The sequence below is a fragment of the Oncorhynchus gorbuscha genome, linkage group LG03, assembly GCF_021184085.1.
Source record: "Oncorhynchus gorbuscha isolate QuinsamMale2020 ecotype Even-year linkage group LG03, OgorEven_v1.0, whole genome shotgun sequence".
Taxonomy (NCBI): Eukaryota; Metazoa; Chordata; class Actinopteri; order Salmoniformes; family Salmonidae; genus Oncorhynchus; species Oncorhynchus gorbuscha.
Window position 1 is genome coordinate 89,209,497 of NC_060175.1, and position 25,000 is coordinate 89,234,496.

General features: G+C 46.6%; 1 protein-coding gene across 2 annotated transcripts in view; it reads left to right on the plus strand.

The window, feature by feature from the left end:
- The window catches only part of LOC124032168 (plexin-A2-like), a 582,788-nt gene that overhangs the window by 359,051 nt on the left and 198,737 nt on the right, over positions 1-25,000 (plus strand). For both annotated transcript variants that reach the window (XM_046344331.1, XM_046344332.1), the window contains exons 7-12: positions 800-953; positions 8,346-8,442; positions 11,861-11,975; positions 12,740-12,940; positions 22,622-22,718; positions 23,380-23,579. In XM_046344331.1, coding sequence (XP_046200287.1) covers positions 800-953; positions 8,346-8,442; positions 11,861-11,975; positions 12,740-12,940; positions 22,622-22,718; positions 23,380-23,579 — 864 coding nt within the window. The remainder of the gene's footprint in view (positions 1-799; positions 954-8,345; positions 8,443-11,860; positions 11,976-12,739; positions 12,941-22,621; positions 22,719-23,379; positions 23,580-25,000) is intronic.

Sequence of the window (25,000 nt, forward strand, 5' to 3'; positions counted from 1 at the left end):
TTGTGTTTCATGTATCTTTTGTGTTCCTATTAACTGAAGAGGAAGACAAAAACACAAATAAATTCTGTCTGTTACAGCTGGTTATTAGATAGAGTTTCCACCCACTCTTTAGTATGGTAGTGAAATACAGTAGCAACCAATTATAACAACGTAACAACACATTTTGCATTGATCTTGTATGGTGGCCCTAAGGGACAAACTAGCTATTCAAATGTAGTGACAGGCAGTACAATGTTAGCACACTGTGTCACCTGTAGACTGCTGAAATTTGTGTGCACTGAAATGTGAGGTGTAATGTGTGGTTGTTCCTATGTGAGGTGTAATGTGTGGTTGTTCCTATGTGAGGTGTAGTGTGTGGTTGTTCCTATGTGAGGTGTAATGTGTGGTTGTTCCTGTCTTGGGTGTAATGTGTGGTTGTTCCTATGTGAGGTGTAGTGTGTGGTTGTTCCTATGTGAGGTGTAGTGTGTGGTTGTTCCTGTCTTGGGTGTAATGTGTGGTTGTTCCTATGTGAGGTGTAATGTGTGGTTGTTCCTATGTGAGGTGTAATGTGTGGTTGTTCCTATGTGAGGTGTAATGTGTGGTTGTTCCTATGTGAGGTGTAATGTGTGGTTGTTCCTATGTGAGGTGTAATGTGTGGTTGTTCCTATGTGAGGTGTAATGTGTGGTTGTTCCTATGTGAGGTGTAATGTGTGGTTGTTCCTATGTGAGGTGTAATGTGTGGTTGTTCCTATGTGAGGTGTAATGTGTGGTTGTTCCTATGTGAGGTGTAATGTGTGGTTTCTACCTCTCTCTATGCAGTTGCTGGTGAAGGTGTCTGATGTCCCAGACCTGGCAGCTGGGATCACCTGTTCCTTTGGGAACCTGACAGAGGTGGAGGGACAGGTCAGCGGTAACCAGATCTTCTGTCTGTCTCCCACCGCTAAGGATGTTCCTCTCATACCTGCTGACCAAGGTAGATACACACATGCACCTGATGTATCTGGCGAAGGAGACAATCACCAATGGAAAACAATTATGTTCCTCGATTCCATACTAGCTAGATTCACTTAGATGAACTGCCATTAAAGTCAAGGTGATAGTTTGCTTTGAGCCATACAGTTGTACACAGTACAGCAGCGGGCTGTGGCATTACAACCATTATTTCCCTTTCTTCTTTTCCTCCCTCTCTCTGTTATTTATAAGCTCCTGTAGAGTCGTGTGTTAATGACATGTTCGATGTTCCCTCTGTCCGTCTCCACTCTCTAACACACACACTGGTCTCCATTCACTAATCCCACATCTGGTCCCATCATCGATCCAAAGCCTCACGTGGGTGGTGGTCCAGGCAGCCTAATGAGCTCCCCCAGCCCGCAGACCAGTCCCCCTGGCTGGGGAGTGTGCTCCACACCAGCCCTTGCCTCATTAAGAAACCTGGAGGATGGATGACCAGGGACCAGGGCCTGTGTCGGGATAGAGCTGCCCACATTACTGCCCTAACATGGGGCTAACACAGCACTGAGGCCAGTGTAGAGGTACAGGGTAGGATAGACTGATAATGGGGAGGTAGACAAGGAGTAGCTCAAGGATGGTAAGCTAGTAAAGGTTGCGTTGAACAAGATGATGTACACCTTCCTAAGTCTGCGGGTGGTTTTAACCTTCCAATCTTGGAATTGTATCAACTCATTACCCAAGGCTTTTTCTTGGGACATATAGTTAAATGCATTAAAAAGGAACAGTGGGTACATATTGAAGAGGCACATGCTCACCCCCAGAATCTTTTTGTGCGTATATTTTCTAAGTATAAAGCTAAGAACATGAATAACTTCCGAGTTAAGAACAGTGTAACCAATATCACTCCTTAAAACATAACCCGTACAGTCCTTGGATAGCTTTTCACAATTCACTGATAGAATGTTCTACATGGAAAACTAAAAGCATAGAAACCATAAATTACTTGGTAACAGGAAATACATTTATTTCCATGACAGAATTAAAAAGCTATTTTGGACGGACCAATGTAGATATTTTCATTACTTAAAAGTTTCATATCAAGAAATTTCAGAGTAATCTTGAGGGAACCCCATTTGAGTCAGAAAATATATTCATATGATATGTATTATAGGCTCTCTGCAATGTTTTGCATATCTAACTAACAAAATGTAACTAACAATTTTACGGAAATCCAGTATAAACGAATGTATAAAATGTATTACACAAATTCTTAGTGTAAAACTAACAGTGACTCAATAACCCATGCCTTCTGGGAACGCTATATAGTCCAAAAGTCATGGGCAGAGTGTCAGGGAAATTGCAAGATTATGTTATAATGCTTGTATTGCGTTATAATGGTTGTTTTATTCGACAGAATAGAGTGTTCTGTTAACTATTGGGTGTGTGTTCTACTGAGGATGGGCCTCTGGGAGATAACACTGACAGAGGAGATTTACCATGTCTTTTGGGTGATAAAACCTAAAGAGCATTCCAGAGCATGAGTTCATGTTTCTGCTCTATACCGTACCAGGGAGAGATGGCTCCAGTTTGGAGTCTTAACCTCGTGAACATTCTATATATCTGTTGTTCGTCGTGTAGATTGAAAGGGGTGTATCTTGGCTTTCAAAGACCTTTGTACTTTTGGTTTATGACTCTCAACGGATCATTTGAAATGGTGAATGGTTGAAAGTCATTGCTATTGCAAAGCTCTTATTATTAAAGATTTAGTTTCAGTATAACTCTGACTTGTGTGATATGTTTGTCTCTCCTCATTTGATAGTAAAGAAATGAACCACCACAAGAGTTAGAAAGTTGTCTGATAGAAGTATTACAATGTAAATGTACTGTTAACCTGTCTGTCTGCACACTTCCAGACATGACATATGGGGGTGTAGTGAGATACCCAATGGGTTGGATGATACTTCTCTCGTCAATCATCGTGAAAAAACGTATACTTCCAAACTGTAAATCAATCCTCCATCGTTAACACAATGGAAATGTCAAATGATTTCTAATTTAAATGTTGAAAGTGTGTGGGCGACAGAGAGACACAAAATGGTGCAGTTTGAGGCCGAGTGGCGCAGTGGTCTAAGACACTCCATATCAGTGTATAGAGGTGTCACTTCGAATCCAGGCTGCATCACATCATTGGGAGTCCCATAGGGTGGCACATAATTGACCCAGCATCGTCCATGTTTGTCCGGGGGGTAAGTCGTCATTGTAAATAAGAATTTGTTCTTAACTGACTTGCCTAGTTAAATAAAGGTTAAATAAAAAATAAAATAAAAAATATTGCTGAGAGTAATACGGGCGCTGGAGATGGGGGTCTGAGCAATAAGTGACCTTGTGTATGTTTGTGTGCATCTGTATGTTTATATATTGTAAAAAAGACTAGATGGTGTATTGATGTGCCTTTCCAAGTAAGGTAAATCCAAGGTTATGTTTCTCTGCTAGATTTTTCTTTTTGCTAGAGAGCCAGGTTTTGAACCCAGGATTTATGAGCACTGAAATATTTCAGAGCTCCACATGTAATATTCATGTGTGACGTCATAGGTGATCACACACACATACAATCACTGTAGGTGATCACACACACATACAATCACTGTAGATGATCACACACACTATGTGTTTGTTTGTTTGTGTATGTGTGTGCTGTCACAGTGATGTAATCCCATCTCTGAGAATAAAATGTCAGCCATGTTTACCCAACAGTCACCAAGTCAGTGGCATGTGGGGGCTTATATGAATGTCTCTCCCCCAGGTAAATGTCAGTTTATCCCCTCATAATCTCCCTCTCAATCCCACCTCATACACACACCCTGCCCCTCATCAGCCAGGACTAGCCGGCCACCTACCTTCCAAACAACCAGGGGAGAGGTTATTGACCAGATGAACATTGATCATGTGCAGAAGTAATGAAAGTGAAGGAAGGGGGAGAGAGGGATGGAAGAGAGGGATGGAGGGTGACAGTGGAGGAGCTAGGGAAGGGAGGGAGGAAGGACGGAGTGAAAGAGGAAGATGGCGGGAGGGGAGGTTTTATCTGCCTGAGAGGGAAACAAAATGTCAGACACAGGAACAACATACACTACCGTTCAAAAGTTTGGAAATGTGCTTGTTTTCCATTAAAACATTCATGAAATGAGTTGCAAAATGAATAGGAAATATAGTCAAGACGTTGACAAGGTTATAAGTAATGATTTGTAATTTAACCTGTTACGACGAGCAATCCCGGATCCGGGATCGTAATTATAGCCTCAATCTCATTACCATAACGCAACGTTAACTATTCATGAAAATCGCAAATGAAATGAAATAAATATATTGGCTCTCAAGCTTAGCCTTGGCTTGATGGGCACTTCTTACGCTCCCACAACAGCCGAATAGGGTTGAGATCCGGTGACTGTGCTGGCCACTACATTATAGACAGAAAACCAGCAGACTGCTTCTTCCCTAAATAGTTATTGCATAGTTTGGAGTTGTGCTTTTGGCCATTGTCCTGTTGTAGGAGGAAATTGGCTCCAATTGAGCGTCGTCCACAACATATCGCATGGCGTTGCAAAATGAAGTGATAGCCTTCCTTCTTCAAGATCCCTTTTACCCTGTACAAATCTCCCAATGTACCTGTTATGCTGGTGAATGAGGACCCAAAAGCGACTTAACGAAAACAGAGTCTTTATTCCAGTATTTGACAAAAGTAATAATCCTGGATATATCAAGGAGAAAACAAAACAGGAAAAACTGAATCCACTCGTAGTTGCGAGGACTGACTGGAGACTCGACCATAGACTGCAGGTTGCTTCGGGAAGGCACCGACCGTAGCAGACTAAGACACCTGCTCATACGCAGCATCTGAAGTAGATAAATCACGACAGGGCGAGACAAGGACACAGAACAGCGAACATCATACAAGGATCCGACAAGGACAGAAGCGGAAAACAGAGGGAGAAATAGTGGCTCTAATCAGAGGGCAAAATAGGGGACAGGTGTGAAAAGAGTAAATGAGGAACAGAACGGAACAGAATGGAACGATAAGGAGAGAGAGCGAGAGAGGGAGAGAGGGAGGGGAAGAGAGGGATAGAAAGAGGGAAAGAACCTAATAAGACCAGCAGAGGGAAACGAATAGAAGGGAAGCACAGAGACAAGACATGATAACCAATGACAAAACATGACAGTACCACCACCATAGCACCCCCAGACCATAACATTGCCTCCACCATGCTTGACAGATGATGTCAATCACTCCTCCAGCATCTTTTCATTTTTTCTGTGTCTCATGAATGTTCTTCTTCGTGATCCGAACAGCTCAAACTTAGATTAGTCTGTCGATGACACTTTTTTTCCAATTTTCCTCTGTCCAGTGTCTGTGTTCTTTTGCCCATCTTAATATTTTATTTTTATTGGTCAGTCTGAGATATGGCTTTTTCTTTACAACTCTGCCTAGAAGGCCATCATCTAGGAGTCGCCTCTTCAATGTTGATGTTGAGACTGGTGTTTTGCGGGTATTATTTAATGAAGCTGCCAGTTGAGGACTTGTGAGGTGTCTGTTTCTCAAACTAGACACTCTAATGTACTTGTCCTCCTGCTCAGTTGTGCACCAGGGCCTCCCACTCCTCTTTATATTCTGGTTAGCGCCAGTTTGCGCTGTTCTGTGAAGGGAGTAGTACACATCATTGTACACGATCTTCAGTTGCTTGGCAATTTCTCACATGGAATAGCCTTCATTTCTCAGAATGTCACGTCCTGACTATAGAAAGCCTATATTTTCTATGGTAGAGTAGGTCAGGGCGTGACTAGGGATGTTTAGTCTAGTTTATTATTTCAATGTGAGGTTCTAGGTTTATCTTTCTATGTTGGTGTTTGTGTATGATTCCCAAAAAGAGGCAGCTGGTAATCGTTGTCTCTAATTGGGGTTCATACTTAAGTTCTATTTTTCCACCTGTGGGTTATGGGATGTTGTTTGTTTTTGTGTAGTGCCTGTGAGCACTCCATTACTTCACATTTCGTTATTGTTCTGTATTGTTTTGGTGAGTTTCTTTATTAAACATGTGGAACTCTATGCACGCTGCGCCTCGGTCCGATCATCATTATTACGAACAACGTGACACAGAACAAGAATATATTGATGAGTTTCAGAAGAAAGGTCTTTGTTTCTGGCCATTTTGAGCCTGTAATCGAACCCACAAATGCTGATGCTCCAGATACTCAACTAGTCTAAAGAAGGCCAGTTTTATTGCTTCTTTAATCAGCACAACAGTTTTCAGCTGTGCTAACATAATTTCAAAAGGGTTTTCCAATGATCAATTAGCATTTTAAAATGATAAACTTGGATTAGCTAACACAACGAGCCATTGGAACACAGGAGTGATGGTTGCTGATAATGGGCCTCTGTACGCCTATGTAGATATTCCATAACAAATTGTCCGTTTCTAGCTACAATAGTCATTTACAACATTAACTATCTCTACACTGTATTTCTGATCAATTCGATGTTATTTTAATGGACAATTTTTTTTTGCTTTTCTTTCAAAAACAAGGACACTTCTAAGTGACCCCAAACTTTTGAACGGTAGTGTATGTTTTATTGTCACATACACCAGATAGGTGCAGTGAAAAGTGCTGTTTTACAGGGTCAGCCATAGTAGTTCATCGCCTCGGGCAAAAGTGCCTTGCTCAAGGGCACATCGACAGATTTTTTACCTTGTTCAAGGGCACATTGACAGATTTTTTACCTTGTTTTTACCTTGGGTATTCGAATCACAAACCTTTCGGTTACTGGCCCAACGCTAGTAGTTGCCAAATAGATGATGTGATGGAAAGCTGAAATGCAGAGCTGATGTAGTGCACTGTTCAGTCTGGTGTGTGGAAAAACATATCCCCAACAGGTGCAGTGAGAGAGAACAATGTACTTAGGTTCATTAAAACCTCCCACACTACGAACCGTCTGAGCCCAAGCCTGCTTTCTACTTTACACATCACATCATTCTGTGATTTGACATGGAGAGAGAGAGAAAACACAGCAGCATTGTTCATAACACAGATATTTCCCTTTGTCTTTATAGTAGAATAACTATGAGTTTGTTATTCTGATTAAGGACCACACACTGCCAAATCACTGCAGTCCCAGATGGTCATTTTCTAAAATGCTGGAAATGGAGAGACTAAGAGGGAAATGGAAAGACGATACCTAGTTAGTTGCACAACTGAATGCATTCAACCAAAATGTGTCTTCCGTATTTAACCCAACCCCTCTGAGTCCGAGAGGTGCATGGGGGCTGCCTTAATCAACATCCAATGTGCCCAGTTGTTGTTGGGGGTAAACTGCCTTGCTCATGGGCAGAACGACAGAATTCTCCACCTTGCCGGCTCAGGGATTCAAACCTTTCGGTTACTGGCCCAATACGCTTAACTGCTAGGCTACCTGCCAAACATATTGAAATAAAAAGGAGAAAACATGGGTTACACTGTGCGTGTGTAGGTGTTGTGTGACTCAGAGTGTGGGATGAGATGTGTGTTTGTGTGGGATGATTGGCCGGCCAGATGGGTCAGCTTGGACCTCAGCGGGTACCTGGTAGCCACTCAGACCCACCTCAGACCCAGCTGTCCCAGAGCAGAGACTGGCACCCGGTACCCCACTGCCCGCTGGTCCCTTCCAGGCCTCCAGGGGACTGAGAGGGTGAACGAGCAGACAGACAGAAGGACAGACTGAAGGAAGGATAGAAACTGGGGGAGGGGAAGGATAAAGTACTGAGGGGAATATAGAACCCCAAGGGATAGAGAGACTGCTAGAGAAAGAGGAGGGATGTGTTCTTAAGAAACTGAAAAGATAGACTTCAAGAAAAAGTGGGGTGTTGTGTTTGTGTGTCTCTCCATTTGTATTCTAAGCAGGTTATATTGAATCCAGGAAGGGTTGGTACAAGCTGCTACATGTTATAGTGTGTCATTTGTATAAGTGCTTCATTCATCATTCTCTGTCCTCTCACTCTCTCTCTCTCTCTCTCTCTCTCTCTCTCTCTCTCTCTCTCTCTCTCTCTCTCTCCCTGTCTCTCTCTCTCGCTCTCCTCTCTCTCTCTCGCTCTCCCTGTCTCTCTCTCTCGCTCTCTTCTCTCTCTCTCTCTCTCGCTCTCCCTGTCTCTCTCTCTCGCTCTCCTCTCTCTCTCTCTCTCTCTCTCACTCTCTCTCTCTCTCTCTCTCTCTCTCTCTCTCTCTCTCTCTCTCTCTCTCTCTCTCTCTCTCTCTCTCGCTCTCTCTCTCTCCATGTCTCTCTCTCTCTCGCTCTCCCTGTCTCTCTTGCTCTCTCTCTCTCTCCTCTCTCTCTCGCTCTCCCTGTCTCTCTCTCCTCTCTCTCTCTCACTCTCCCTCTCTCTCTCTCTAGACTGGTCAGGTGTAGAGTTAAGGCTCAACTCTAAGGAGACTGGTCAGATGGTCATCAGCACGGAGGTCAAGTTCTACAACTGCAGTGTTCACCAACTGTGAGTATCTTCCTCATCTACTCCTGCAGTCCTGGGCTGGTATTCACTGCTGATCTAGCATCAGTTTTCCCTGTTAGATCATTATGAATAAGATTATATTGACAGGGGGAGACCTGCTTCTAGATCAGCATTTGTGAAGGAACCTGGAGCCCTGCAGTCTAGGGCCACACTACTGAATCAACACTGTGTGAATATGTTACGGTGTCCCTACACCTTGCCTTTTAGGCTGGGAGGCTCAACATCCCAGCCTAAAATAGCTCCTGTGATGTCAAATGCAAGCTGCTCCCTCCCATCAGCTCTACAACGGTTACCTTGGGGAAGCCTGTTTATTTTCTGCTCAGAGTCTGAACCTGGCTCTGTTGGATGTCATGGCCCTCTGTCTTCAGCCCCTCCCCTCCCCTGTAGTGTCAGTGTCTGACTATGTCCTTGTGTCTGAAGTCAGTCTGAGGAGCCTGTCTGAGTGTAACACAAAGTCACAGTCTGAGGAGCCTGTCTGAGTGGAACACAAAGTCACAGTCTGAGGAGCCTGTCTGAGTGGAACACAAAGTCACATTTGAGGAGCCGGTCTGAGTGAAACACAAAGTCACAGTCTGAGGTGCCGGTCTGAGTGGAACACAAAGTCACAGTCTGAGGAGCCGGTCTGAGTGGAACACAAAGTCACAGTCTGAGGAGCCTGTCTGAGTGGAACACAAAGTCACAGTCTGAGGAGCCTGTCTGAGTGGAACACAAAGTCACAGTCTGAAGAGCCTGTCTGAGTGGAACACAAAGTCACAGTCTGAAGAGCCTGTCTGAGTGGAACACAAAGTCACAGTCTGAGGAGCCTGTCTGGGTGGAATACAAAGTCACAGTGTACTCTATTAAGAGCTCTCACATCTACTCAGATAATCAGGCAGTAAACACACACACACACACACACACACACACACACACACACACACACACACACACACACACACACACACACACACACACACACACACACACACACACACACACACACACACACACACACACACACACACACACACACACACACACACACACACACACACACACACACACACACACACACACACACACACACACTGCTATACCGGAGGGCGAATCAGCCTCATTCTTCTAAATTAAATCCTCCCATGTTTTTGCTCTGATGAATATTGCAGCATAAACAAGTCTGCATCATTTATCCAGCCTGGAAAAGCTCAATTAGACTATCCATCAGTCCAACAATCAACTCCTCATTATACTGTACAGTAAGACTATAAGGAGGGACCAGTTACTGGGGTTAGTCTGAATCAGTACCCAGCACCCTATATCATGCACTACGTTTGACTAGGGCCCTCATACGGTTCTGGTAAAAAAGTAGCGCACTATATAGGAAATAGGATGCCATTTCAGATGCAGTCACAGAGACATGGACCTCTTGTCAGAAAATTGTACAACCATTTTAATCAACAGTGACACAACCCTTGAGCCTTGTTCACACTGCAGGCCTTGATGCTCAAATCAGTTTTGTTTTTCAAATCTCTTTTGGACTACTGGCTGTCCAAACAGCAAGTTACAAGTGACCAAATCAGATTGGTCACTAGTCCTTTTTCACTATCTACAGCAGTCAACTAGCTAGCTAGGTAGCTGTTTAGCATTCTAGAACATTCACTCATTTGTTTGTAAACAATTGCCAAGCTAGTTATCTACCACATGTTCTAGTCAAACTGTCGACAGAGTAGCCAGCAAGCAACAAGATATACCGAATAACAGTCTAACCATTTGAGGGCAAATAAATCAAATTACAAGTAACATGGCCAGGAATCAGACTTGTATTTGATTTCCACCTACAATTGTAGGTGGTTTTTGGCTGTTCAGACTGCAGGGAGAAAAGCAGATATGAATTGGACAAATAAATGGGATTTGAGTCACTTCAAAGTGCCAATGTGAGAACGGCTTTAGGGGACAGAGTATCAGGGGGACAGAGTTCAGGGGACAGAGTATCAGGGGACAGAGTATCAGGGGGAAAGACAGAGTATCAGGGGGACAGAGTATCAGGGGGACAGAGTATCATGGGGACAGCTTATCAGGGGAACAGAGTATCAGGGGGACAGAGTATCAGGGGGACAGAGTATCAGGGGGACAGAGTATTGGGGGACAGAGTATCAGGGGGACAGAGTATCAGGGGGACAGAGTATCAGGGGGACAGCTTATCAGGGGAACAGAGTATCAGGGGAACAGAGTATCAGGGGAACAGAGTATTAGGGGGACAGAGTATCAGGGGGACAGAGTATCAGGGGGACAGAGTATAAGGGGGACAGAGTATTGGGGGACAGGGGGACAGAGTATCAGGGGGACAGAGTATCAGGGGGACAGAGTATCAGGGGAACAGAGTATCAGGGGGACAGAGTATATCAGGGGGACAGAGTATCGGGGGACAGAGTATCAGGGGGACAGAGTATCAGGGGAACAGAGTATCAGGGGGACAGAGTATCAGGGGGACAGAGTATCAGGGGACAGAGTATCAGGGGGACAGAGTATCAGGGGGACAGAGTATCAGGGGGACAGAGTATCAGGGGAACAGAGTATCAGGCCAAGGCTTCCATCATGATGATGCTTGTAATAGTAGTAGTAGCAAACATGCTGACTGCTAGACTACGCAACACTGTCCCCTTCCTCCCTTCCTGATAGGTCTGAGTCATGACATTGGCACAGAGACACGCACACACCCTGACATCATCTCATGCCCATGTTTGTGTCTGCTGTTTCCCTGCCATCCCTCAACATTCTCTACCCCTCCTCCCTCATCTCATCCTAGAGAGGATGAACACAGAGCCATTGTTTGAGGTGGTTATAGATGCAGTATGCCTACATAGAGGATGCCAGCCATATCTCTACCCACCCCCCATGCCCACCATGCCCAAGGCATCTATGGCAGCATGCAGGCACCATGCCAGATGGTAATTACAACCACATTACAATAACACTGGCCTAACGGTAATGACAGGATCAAGCTGTGCCAACATATTATTCATCCCCATCCCCACTTTACCTCCCTGACTCTGCTTCAGTCGCTGTGGTTCATCCCAAATGGCATCCTGTTCCTTTTTACTACGTTTCACCAGGGACCAGGTCAAACAAAGTGCACTAAATAGGAAAAAATAGTGCCCTCTGTGTCCCGGGGCCGGCTGTAGCTGCTTTGCCTCTATTCACACAGACAGGTTAGGAAACCACTAGAAACTAGTTGGACGACTAGGTTGGCACACTTCCTGTAGGAGCTAGGAGGTACCGTGCCAACCACAAGGGCATCAACAGCAGGTGCTCACTTGGGATCTGCTGCACTTGTTTCCTCCTTGGAGATTCATGCCCGTTTTGTGCCTCCTCCTCCCACTTGACTGGTGCAGATTCCTGAGTGTTTGTCCTCTGTCTCCAGGTGTCTGTCCTGTGTGAACAGTGCCTTCCGCTGCCACTGGTGCAAGTACCGTAACCTGTGTACCCATGACCCCTCCAGCTGCTCCTTCCAGGAGGGACGCGTCAACGCCTCCGAGGTACGTACCATACACACACCACAGGAGGTTGGTGGCACCTTAATTGGGGAGGACGGACATGTAGTAATGGCTGGAGCAGCAAACAACTATCTATCTATCTATCTATCTATCTATCTATCTATCTATCTATCTATCTATCTATCTATCTATCTATCTATCTATCTATCTATCTATCTATCTATCTGGGTGTAAAGTAACACATTGATCTGTCTGTCTGTCTGAGAGTGAGAACAGATTACTGCTGCAAAGGACAGGAGGACAGTGGCCTCTCTCTTCACACTTCCCTTTTGACACACTCCAAAGAGACCGACTGTGGCAGCACTGACTGATACACACACACACACATACACACCCACACACAGCTGTAGCTATTATTGGCCTCCCCCAGTTTTATGATCCTGCAGATGTTTCCTCCCGCTGTCTGTTGTCATCAGTGACAAAGCACTGGCTGCCATTTTAGAAGATTGACCCTCCGAGGTGATCCTATTATGTGAGAAAGGCTTTGGAGTGGAAGAAGTGGAGCAGCCAACAATCTCCAGCACCAGCCTCTATGGCCAGTTTGACCCTGCTACCTCCCTCCCCTCTCCCTCCATCACTCCTTCTCATGTCAAGGGCTTTTGTTCTTTCATCCAAGGAAATATACAATGTTAGCCAGCGAGCTTCTATGTGTGTGTCTGCTGCGTGTGTTTGTTGTTTGTGTGTATCCACTGTGATTGTTGTGTCTGTTTATTTGACCTTTAACCTTCCCCACCCCCCCTCTCTAGGACTGTCCTCAGCTGGTGCGGTCGGAGGAGATTCTGATCCCAGCTGGGGAGGTGAAGCCCATCACCCTGAAGGCCCGGAACCTTCCCCAGCCCCAGTCTGGCCAGCGGGGGTACGAGTGTGTCCTCCACATCCAGGGGGTCAGCCACCGTGTCACCGCCCTGCGCTTCAACAGCTCCTCTGTACAGTGTCAGAACAGCTCGGTGGGTACACACTGCAGGGTTAGGGTTAGTAACACACAGTAACACACTGCAGGGTTAGGGTTAGTAACACACAGTAACACACTGCAGGGTTAGGGTTAGTAACACACAGTAACACGCTGCAGGGTTAGGGTTAGTAACACACAGTAACACACTGCAGGGTTAGGGTTAGTAACACAGAGTAACACACTGCATGGTTAGGGTTAGTAACACACAGTAACACAGTGCATGGTTAGGGTTAGTAACAGACAGTAACACACTGCAGGGTTAAGGTTAGTAACACACAGTAATACACTGCAGGGTTAGGGTTAGTAACACACAGTAACACACTGCAGCGTTAGGGTTAGTAACACACAGTAACACACTGCAGGGTTAAGGTTAGTAACACACAGTAACACACTGCAGGGTTAGGGTTAGTAACACACAGTAACACACTGCAGGGTTAGGGTTAGTAACACACAGTAACACACTGCAGGGTTAGGGTTAGTAACACACAGTAACACACTGCAGGGTTAGGGTTAGTAACACACAGTAACACACTGCAGGGTTAGGGTTAGTAACACACAGTAACACACTGCAGGGTTAGGGTTAGTAACACACAGTAACACACTGCAGGGTTAGGGTTAGTAACACACAGTAACACACTGCAGGGTTAGGGTTAGTAACACACAGTAACACACTGCAGGGTTAGGGTTAGTAACTCACAGTAACACAGTGCATGGTTAGGGTTAGTAACACACAGTAACACACTGCAGGGTTAGGGTTAGTAACACACAGTAACACAGTGCAGGGTTAGAGTTAGTAACACACAGTAACACACTGCAGGGTTAGGGTTAGTAACACACAGTAACACACTGCAGGGTTAGGGTTAGTAACACACAGTAACACGCTGCAGGGTTAGGGTTAGTAACACACAGTAACACACAGTAACACACTGCAGGGTTAGAGTTAGTAACACACAGTAACACACTGCAGGGTTAGGGTTAGTAACACACAGTAACACAGTGCATGGTTAGGGTTAGTAACACACAGTAACACACTGCAGGGTTAAGGTTAGTAACACACAGTAACACACTGCAGGGTTAGGGTTAGTAACACACAGTAACACACTGCAGGGTTAGGGTTAGTAACACACAGTAACACAGTGCATGGTTAGGGTTAGTAACACACAGTAACACACTGCAGGGTTAGGGTTAGTAACACACAGTAACACACTGCAGGGTTAGGGTTAGTAACACACAGTAACACACGACAGGGCCTGGAGACATGCTATATACATGATGGACACTCAGAGTAACACACACTAGCTAGCAAAGGCTCACATTTACACACAGGTACTGCAGAACACACTCTTACAGCACATTACTAACCCCACATACAAAATGTATACAACATCTCTCTCTTATTCACCACAGCCAGATGTATATCTACATGTAGCCATGTGAAATTATGTCCACTATATCACTTCAACACCCTGCTTAACTCCTAAATAACCCTCACACATCCACTATATAACCACAACACCCTGGTTAACTCCTAAATAACCCTCACACATCCACTATATCACCACAACACCCTGGTTAACTCTGAAATAACTCTCACACATCCACTATATCACCACAACACCCTGGTTAACTCCTAAAGAACCCTCACACATCCACTATATCTCAACAACACCCTGGTTAACTCTTAACCTCTTGCTCCTACCTGGCACGCAGGCATCCCATCTAGAGCTCTGGAAATGCGCTACGCTAAATGCTAATAGTATTAGTTAAAACTCAAACGTTCAATAAAATACACATGCAGGGTATTGAATTAAAGCTACACTCGTTGTGAATCCAGGCAACAAGTCAGATTTTTAAAATGCTTTTCGGCAAAAGCATGAGAAGCTATTATCTGATAGCATGTAACACCCCAAAAGACCCGCAGGGGACGTAAACAAAATAATTAGCATAGTCGTCGCTACACAAACCGCACAAATAAAATATAAAAAATTCATTACCTATGACCATCTTCTTTGTTGGCACTCCTAGATGTCCCATAATCACTATTGGGTCTTTTTTTCCCCGATTAAATCGGTCCATATATAGCCTAGATATCGATCTATGAAGACTGTGTGATAAACGGAAAAAATAGCGTTTCATAACGTAACGTCATTTTTTTAAAATTCAAAAAGTCGACGATAAACTTTCACAAAACCCTTTGAAATACTTTTGTAATGCAACTTTAGGTATTAGTACACGTTAATAAGCGATAAAATTCATCAGGAGGTGATGTAAATTCTATAGCTGTCCGTCTCGAAAAGATGTCTGGAGAGAGCTCGACCAAAACATCCGGTCGGAGACCGGAGGGAATCGGTTCCCTTGATTCGGTTTGACCAAGAATCAAAGCTGAATCAAATAACAAGACTCTAGACATCGTGTGGAAGCTGTAGGCACTGAAACCTCGGCCTCATGTAATTCGGTTCACTTTGAACAATTCCTGGAAGTAGCGCAAGGATATTTATTTCCATTTTCAGTGATCAGATTTTTTTGCACTTTTCGATGAAAAGCACGTTCTGTTATAGTCACAGCCGTGATTTAACCAGTTTTATAAACGTCTGAGTGTTTTCTATCCACACATACTAATCATATGCATATACTATATTCCTGGCCTGAGTAGCAGGGCGCTGAAATGTTGCGCAATTTTTAACAGAATGTTCTAAAAAGTAGAGGGTCGACTGAAGAGGTTAAATAACCCTCACACTGTAACGGCGTTCTTCGTTTATTGAAAGAGAGTCGGACCGAAATGCAGCGTGGTGGTTACTCATGTTCTTTCATGAAGAGATTGTGATACATGAAATAACTTATACAAATACAAAACAACAAAACGGAACGTGAAACCTAATTACAGCCTATCTGGTGAAACTACACAGAGACAGGAACAATCACCCACGAAATACAAAGTGAAACCCAGGCTACCTAAATACGGTTCCCCATCAGAGACAACAAGAATCACCTGACTCTGATTGAGAACCGCCTCAGGCAGCCAAGCCTATACTAGACACACCCCTAATCAACCACAATCCCAATGCCTACAAAAAAAACAATACGACAATACAATAACCCCATGTCACACCCTGGCCTGAACAAATAATTAAAGAAAACACAAAATACTAAGACCAAGGCGTGACAGAACCCCCCCCCCCCCCTAAGGTGCGGACTCCCAGACGCACCTCAAAACCATAGGGAGGGTCCGGGTGGGCGTCTGTCCATGGTGGCGGTTCCGGCTCGGGACGTGGACCCCACTCCATTAATGTCCTAGTTCCTCCCCTTCGCGTCCTGGGATAATCCACCCTCTCCGCCAACCATGGCCTAATAGTCCTCACCCAGAACCCCACTGAACTGAGGGGCAGCTCGGGACTGAGGCAGCTCAGGACTGAGGGGCAGCTCGGGACTGAGGGGCAGCTCGGGACTGAGGGGCAGCTCGGGACTGAGGGGCAGCTTGGGACTGAGGGGAAGCCCAGTACTGAGAGAAAGCCCAGTACTGAGAGGAAGCCCAGTACTGAGAGGAAGCTCAGGCATGTAGTAGGCTCCGGTAGATCCTGGCTGGCTGGCAGATCTGGAAGAGACTGGTTGACTGGTAGATCTGGAAGAGACTGGTTGACTGGCAGATTTGGAAGAGACTGGTTGACTGGCAGATCTGGAAGAGACTGGTTGACTGGCAGATCTGGAAGAATCTGGTTGACTGGAAGATCTAGAAGATCATGTGCTTGACTGGCGGATCTAGCTGCTCTATGCAGACTGACAGCTCTGGCTGCTCCATGCAGGCTGACAGCTCCTTGCAGACTGGCAGCTCTTTGCAGACTGACAGCTCCTTGCAGACTGGCAGCTCCTTGCAGACTGACAGCTCCTTGCAGACTGAAAGCTCCTTGCAGACTGGCAGCTCTTTGCAGACTGACAGCTCTGGCTGCTTCATGCAGACTGACAGCTCTGGCTGCTTCATGCAGACTGTCAGCTCAGGCTGCTCCGAACAGGCAGGAGGCTCCGGCAGCGCTGTAGAGGAGGAAGGCTCTGATAGCGCTGAACAGGCGGGATACTCCAGCAGCGCAGGAGGGAAGGAAGGCTCTGGTAGCGCTGAACAGACAGGAGACTCCAGCAGCGCAGGAGGGAAGGAAGGCTCTGGCTGTGCTGAACAGGCGAGGCGAGACTGGTGGCCTGACGGCCTGGTGCGTGGTGCTGGAACTGGTGCTACAGGATCGAGGACACGCACAGGAAGCCTGGTGTGGGGAGCTGCTACCGGAGGACTGGTGTGTGAAGGTGGCACAGGATGGAATGGACCGTGAAGGTGTACTAGAGAGCCTGAGAGCAGGAGGGAAAGAAGGAGGGAAAGAAGGCTCTGGTAGCGCTGAACAGACAGGAGACTCCAGCAGCGCAGGAGGGAAGGAAGGCTCTGGCTGTGCTGAACAGGCGAGGCGAGACTGGTGGCCTGACGGCCTGGTGCGTGGTGCTGGAACTGGTGCTACAGGATCGAGGACACGCACAGGAAGCCTGGTGTGGGGAGCTGCTACCGGAGGACTGGTGTGTGAAGGTGGCACAGGATGGAATGGACCGTGAAGGTGTACTAGAGAGCCTGAGAGCAGGACTGGCACAGGACGTGCAAGGCTAGGTAGGTACACAGGAGGCCTGGTGCGTGAGGCTGGCACATTTTTCACCAGCTGACTAACACGCACCTCAGGACGAGTATGGAGCGCTGACCCAGGTGCCATTAAATCCCTGAGACGCTCCGTCGGACGAATATTGTACCTATAGCACCATACTAGCAACTCCCTCATTACTCTCTCCTCCACTTTCCCCATGAACTCCTTCACAGTCTCTGCTTCGCTCACCTCTAACACCGGCTCTGGTTCTGGTCTCCTCCTTGGCTCCTCACAATAAACAAGGAGAATTGGCTCTGGATAGACCGGACCGTGCAGGCGCACTGGAGCTCTTGAGCACCAAGCCTGCCCAACCTTACCTGGCTCGATGCCCACTCTAGCCCGGCCAATACGAAGGGCTGGTATGAACCGCACCGGGCTATGCACCCGCACTGGAAACACTGTGCGCTCCATAGCATAACACGGTGCCTGCCCGGTCTCTCTAGCCCCCCGGTAAGCACATGGAGTTTGCGCAGGTCTCCTACCTGGCATAGCCATACTCCCTGTAAGCCCCCCCCTATAATTTTTTGGGGCTGCTTTTCGGGCTCCCTTGCCAACCGTGTTCCCTCGTATCGCCGGCTCCTATCTCCTGCTGCCTCTGCTCTCCTAAGTGCCTCCACCTGTTCCCATGGGAGGCGATCTCTTCCGGCCAGTATCTCCTCCCAAGTGTAACAACCTTTGCCATCCATTCTCCGAATAATTCATCCTCCTTTCGCTGCTCATGCTGTCGCTGCCTGTTACCACACCACTCGGTCCGTGTGTGGTGGGTGATTCTGTAACGGCGTTCTTCGTTTGTTGAAAGAGAGTCGGACCAAAATGCAGCGTGGAGGTTACTCATGTTCTTTAATGAAGAGATCGCGATACATGAAATAACTTATACAAATACAAAACAACAAAACGGAACATGAAACCTAACTACAGCCTATCTGGTGAAACTACACAGAGACAGGAACAATCACCCACGAAATACAAAGTGAAACCCAGGCTACCTAAATACGGTTCACCATCAGAGACGACAAGAATCACCTGACTCTGATTAAGAACCGCCACAAGGCAGCCAAGCATTAACTAGACACACCCCTAATCAACCACAATCCCAATGCCTACAAAAAACCCAATAAGACAATACAATAACCCCATGTCACACCCTGGCCTGAACAAATAATTAAAGAAAACACAAAATACTAAGACCAAGGCGTGACACACACATCCCATATGTCACCACAACACCCTGGTTAACTCCTAAATAACCCTCACACATCCACTATATCACAACAACACCCTGGTTAACTCCTAAATAACCCTCACACATCCACTACATCACCACAACACCCTGGTTAACTCCTCAATAACCCTCACACATCCACTACATCACCACAACACCCTGGTTAACTCCTCAATAACCCTCACACATCCACTATATCACCACAACACCCTGGTTAATTCCTAAATAACCCTCACACATCCACTACATCACCACAACACCCTGGTTAACTCCTAAATAACCCCCACACATCCACTATATCACCACAACACCCTGGTTAACTCCTATATAACCCTCACACATCCACTATATTTACCACACAGTATCTATTCCCATTTTGCACTCTCAATGTCAATGAATGTCATTGATTGTCAGACTCTTAGTGAGAGTGTTAACAGTGTCTGTGGTGTGAGGCCTCTAGCCATGTCAACTGTACCCAGCAGCAGTAGCCTGTCAGTGGATAGGCTGGGTGAGAGAGGGGCCCTGGCCTGGGTAGTTACACAGGACAGCACAGGAGAGGAGAGGACTGTTAATGCAGTGAAGCTCTGCTCTGCCCTCCAGCCAGGCTCACACTGATTCCAGTCCTATTCCCAGAGGGGACACACACACACACACACACACACACACACACACACACACACACACACACACACACACACACACACACACACACACACACACACACACACACACACACACACACACACACACACAGCCACAGCCACAACCACGAAGGATCTAAGGGCAAGAGAGGCAGCTGAGGACATCACCTAGGAGGACAGAGAGAAAGAAGGGGGAATCGAGGAGGACAGAGAGAAGGAAGGGGGAATCTAGGAGGACAGAGAGAAGGAAGGGGGAATCGGGGGACAGATCTAGGAGGACAGAGAGAAGGAAGGGGGAATCAGAGGAGGACAGAGAGAAGGAAGGGGGAATCTGGGAGGACAGAGAAGAAGGAAGGGGGAATCTAGGAGGACAGAAAGAAGGAAGGGGGAATCTAGGAGGACAGAGAAGGAAGGGGGAATCTAGGAGGACAGAGAGAAGGAAGGGGGAATCTAGGAGGACAGAGAGAAGGAAGGGAGAATCTAGGAGGACAGAGAGAAGAAAGGGGAATCTAGGAGGACAGAAAGAAGGAAGGGGGAATCTAGGAGGACAGAGAAGGAAGGGGGAATCTAGGAGGACAGAAAGAAGGAAGGGGGAATCTAGGAGGACAGAGAAGGAAGGGGGAATCTAGGAGGACAGAGAGAAGGAAGGGGGAATCTAGGAGGACAGAGAGAAGGAAGGATGGCAGAGAGAATCTAGGAGGACAGAGAAGGCAGAAGGGGGGGGAATCTAGGAGGACAGAGAAGGAAGGGGGAATCTAGGAGGACAGAGAAGGGGGGGAAGGAAGGGGGAATCTAGGAGAACAGAGAAAGGAAGGGGGAATCTAGGAAGGACAGAAGAGGAAGGAAGGGGGGGATCTAGGACAGAGACAGATGAGAAGAAGGAAGGGGGAATCTAGGAGGACAGAGAAGGAAGGGGGAATCTAGGAGGACAGAGACAATGAAGGAAGGGGGAATCTAGGAGGACAGAGAGAAGGAAGGGGGATCTATGATGGCAGAGAGAAAGGAAGGGGGATCAATGAAGGGGGGATCTAGGATGGATGGAGAGAGAAGGGGGAATCTGGAATCTAGGAGGACAGAGAGAAGGAAGGGGGGGAATCTGGAGGAATCTAGGAGGACAGAGACAATGAAGGGGGGATCTAGGATGGCAGAGAGAAGGAAGGAGGGGGAATCTGGAGGACAGAGACAATGAAGGGGGGATCTAGGATGGCAGAGAGAAGGAAGGGGGAATCTAGGAGGACAGAGAGAAGGAAGGGGGGGAATCTAGGAGGACAGAGACAATGAAGGGGGGGGATCTAGGATGGCAGAGAGAAGGAAGGGGGAATCTAGGAGGACAGAGAGAAGGAAGGGGGAATCTAGGAGGACAGAGACAATGAAGGGGGGATCTAGGATGGCAGAGAGAAGGAAGGGGGAATCTGGAGGACAGAGACAATGAAGGGGGGATCTAGGATGGCAGAGAGAAGGAAGGGGGAATCTAGGAGGACAGAGACAATGAAGGGGGGGATCTAGGATGGCAGAGAGAAGGAAGGGGGAATCTAGGAGGACAGAGAGAAGGAAGGGGGAATCTGGAGGACAGAGACAATGAAGGGGGATCTAGGATGGCAGAGAGAAGGAAGGGGGAATCTAGGAGGACAATGAGGGGGGAGATGGCAGAGAAGGAAGGGGGAATCTGGAGGACAGAGACAATGAAGGGGGGGATCTAGGATGGCAGAGAGGAAGGAAGGGGGGGAATCTGGAGGACAGAGACAATGAAGGGGGGATCTAGGATGGCAGAGAGAAGGAAGGGGGAATCTAGGAGGACAGAGAGAAGGAAGGGGGAATCTGGAGGAGGACAGAGACAATGAGAGGGGGGGATCTAGGAGGACAGAGAGAAGGAAGGGGGAATCTGGAGGACAGAGACAATGAAGGGGGGATCTAGGATGGCAGAGAGAAGGAAGGGGGAATCTGGAGGACAGAGACAATGAAGGGGGGATCTAGGATGGCAGAGAGAAGGAAGGGGGAATCTAGGAGGACAGAGACAATGAAGAGGGGAAGGGGGATCTAGGAGGACAGAGAGATGGCAGGAAGGAAGGGGGAATCTGGAGGACAGAGACAATGAAGGGGGGATCTAGGATGGCAGAGAGATCTGGAGGACTCTGGAGGACAGAGAGAGAGAGGAGGAGGACAGAGACAATGAAGGGGGGATCTAGGATGGCAGAGAGAAGGAAGGGGGAATCTGGAGGACAGAGACAATGAAGGGGGGATCTAGGATGGCAGAGAGAAGGAAGGGGGAATCTGGAGGACAGAGACAATGAAGGGGGGGGGATCTAGGATGGCAGAGAGAAGGAAGGGGGAATCTAGGAGGACTTAAAGACATACTCTGGGGCTTTGGCGACTAAGAAAGTATTTTGTAAACCTCCCGCGTTGGGCTGGATGTGTCAATGTGTACTTCATACATATATCATCTATGAGCAGAATTATTCTCTTACCTCAATTAATCATGAAATCTCTAGTTCAAAAGCAACTGTTTTCTTGAAGCTGTGCCCTGCCATTTTCCCTACTCCCCCCCCCCCCACGTGGGCCAGCCCCCTAGCAATTTGAGTTTTATACTTTGAGATTTAGCCCCTTGCCTTTGAGTGACAGGTAGCAAGAGTCCTGTCCAGCGTTATCCAATGAGGTTGCAGGGCCGGCCCAGCGGCTCAGTGGACAGCAGGGAAGGAGAGAGCAATAGCGTAGTACACATATCTGGACATATGTGAGGTAGTACGCTATTTTCAGAGACGACTTTTGGCTTGTGAGTGCTACTATCACAATTACTGGCTAAAACGTATAGAAAAGTACCAGAGAATCTCTTTAACTCTCCTCTCCCCCTTGTCCTATTTTAAAATGAGGTGGTGATGCAAGGTTGTAGCAACGTTAGGAGAACATTCAACATGCAGCACCAGGGTCAGGGATTTGTGGTGGGTTTTTAAGTTTCTCATGCTGAAATTCTCAATTTTGCATTTTTTTCTCCCTCTTGCTCTCTTTTGCTCCCTCTCTCTACTTTTTCCTTCTCTCCCCTCTCTCTCTCCCTCCCCTCACTCTTTCCCCCTACCTCTCTCTCTCTCTCTCTCTCTCTCTCTCTCTCTCTCTCTCTCTCTCTCTCTCTCTCTCTCTCTCTCTCTCAGTATCTCTATGAAGGGATGAAGATCAGTGAGTTGCCAGTGGATTTTTCAGTGGTCTGGAACGGCAACTTCATTATAGACAACCCAGATAATATCCAAGGTAAGACATTCACATTGCTTGTTTTACTATCCCTGTGGGGACCAAACAATTCATTCCCATTCAAAATCCTATTTTCCCTAATCCCTAAACCTAACCTTAACCTTAACCCTTACCTTAAACCTAAACCCCTAAACCTAACTCCTAACCCTTAACCTAACCCCTAACCCTAACCCTAATTCTAACCTTAACCCTGATTGTAACCCTAATCATAAAATAGCCTTTTTCCTGGTGGGGACCAGTGAAATGTCCTCACTTTCCTTGTTTTACTGTCCTTGTGAGGTCTTTTGGTCTCCACAAGGATAGTAAAACCAACCAAACACACACACACACATACACACATATTTGTTGACACTAACACATAAAACAGATGCTCCTTGTCAAATAACGTCTTGTCTCAGCTGTATACACAGCATAATACCTGCTTTTACCCAAACAGCAGGTATGAAGAGCACAGTTGTATCATTCTTAAAAAATGTCATGTTTAACCAACTAAATCCCCCAGGAATACAGTCCAGTACTACATTACACTACAGTGTGTTTGTCAGATAATGTTAGGTTGACAAATGTGTTAAATTGTCAGTATAATGTTATGTTCAAATCAAATGCTGTTTACTGATCCCAACACTGTAGTGTTTACCCTGAGTCCTCCTGAATCCCACAGTGCACCTGTATAAGTGTGTGGCCCAGAGGGACAGCTGTGGCATGTGTCTGAAGGCCCAGAGGAAGTTCCAGTGTGGCTGGTGTAGTGGAGAGGGCCGCTGTACCCTGCGCCACCACTGCCCACCCCTCAACCCCTATACCACCCGCTGGCTAGACCTGTCCAGCAAGAAAGTCCAGTGTACCAACCCACGCATCACAGAGGTCAGTGATACCTCATACACACTCAAACGGTTCCCCGTAACCATAGGGGTAACAGGCATATATCGCCGTTCATCATATGGTCGTCTGTAGTCGACGGAATGAACCGTGGGACAACTGCCTGTCGTCCGTTGTAGATGCAGTCTCCTCCTCATCCAGTCTGGTGTCACATTTTTAGCTTTAAGCTAAAATATTATGTACTGCCCGTCTGACAGCACAGGCCATGCGTTTACTGTTCAATTTACAATGTATCTGTCCGCACTTCTCCTTCAGCTGAGATCAACAACTACAGACTGCAGGATCAGACAGGTCTAGTCCTTGACAGTGACAGGTCCTACAGTATTTGCATTGGGAGGCCTGCATGGTATTGGTGCAACTGTTGCATGTTTCCATTAGTCTAGAATGGACTGAACTGTGTGTGAATGAGATTGATGTGCTTGGTAGGAGAGGAGCCCATCTGACATCACTCCTGGAACTGCACACAGGTTCTCTCTTCCTCACTGCTTTGTTTATATTTCTCAGTCTCTCTCCTCTCTCTCTCTCTCTTCCTCACTGGTTTGTTTATATTTCTCTGTCTCTCTCTCCTCTCTCTCTCTCTTCCTCACTGCTTTGTTTATATTTCTCTGTCTCTCTCCTCTCTCTCTCTCTCTTCCTCACTGCTTTGTTTATATTTCTCTGTCTCTCTCCTCTCTCTCTTCCTCACTGCTTTGTTTATATTTCTCTGTCTCTCTCCTCTCTCTCTCTTCCTCACTGCTTTGTTTATATTTCTCTGTCTCTCTCTCGTCTCTCTCCTCTCTCTCTTCCTCACTGCTTTGTTTATATTTCTCTGTCTCTCTCCTCTCTCTCTCTCTTCCTCACTGCTTTGTTTATATTTCTCTGTCTCTCTCTCCTCTCTCTCTCTTCCTCACTGCTTTGTTTATATTTCTCTGTCTCTCTCCTCTCTCTCTCCTCTCTCTCTTCCTCACTGCTTTGTTTATATTTCTCTGTCTCTCTCCTCTCTCTCTCCTCTCTCTCTCTTCCTCACTGCTTTGTTTATATTTCTCTGTCTCTCTCCTCTCTCTCTCTTCCTCACTGCTTTGTTTATATTTCTCTGTCTCTCTCCTCTCTCTCTCTTCCTCACTGCTTTGATAATATTTCTCTGTCTCTCTCCTCTCTCTCTTCCTCACTGCTTTGTTTATATTTCTCTGTCTCTCTCCTCTCTCTCTCTCTTCCTCACTGCTTTGTTTATATTTCTCTGTCTCTCTCCTCTCTCTCTCTTCCTCACTGCTTTGTTTATATTTCTCTGTCTCTCTCCTCTCTCTCTTCCTCACTGCTTTGTTTATATTTCTCTGTCTCTCTCCTCTCTCTCTCTTCCTCACTGCTTTGTTTATATTTCTCTGTCTCTCTCTCCTCTCTCTCTCTTCCTCACTGCTTTGTTTATATTT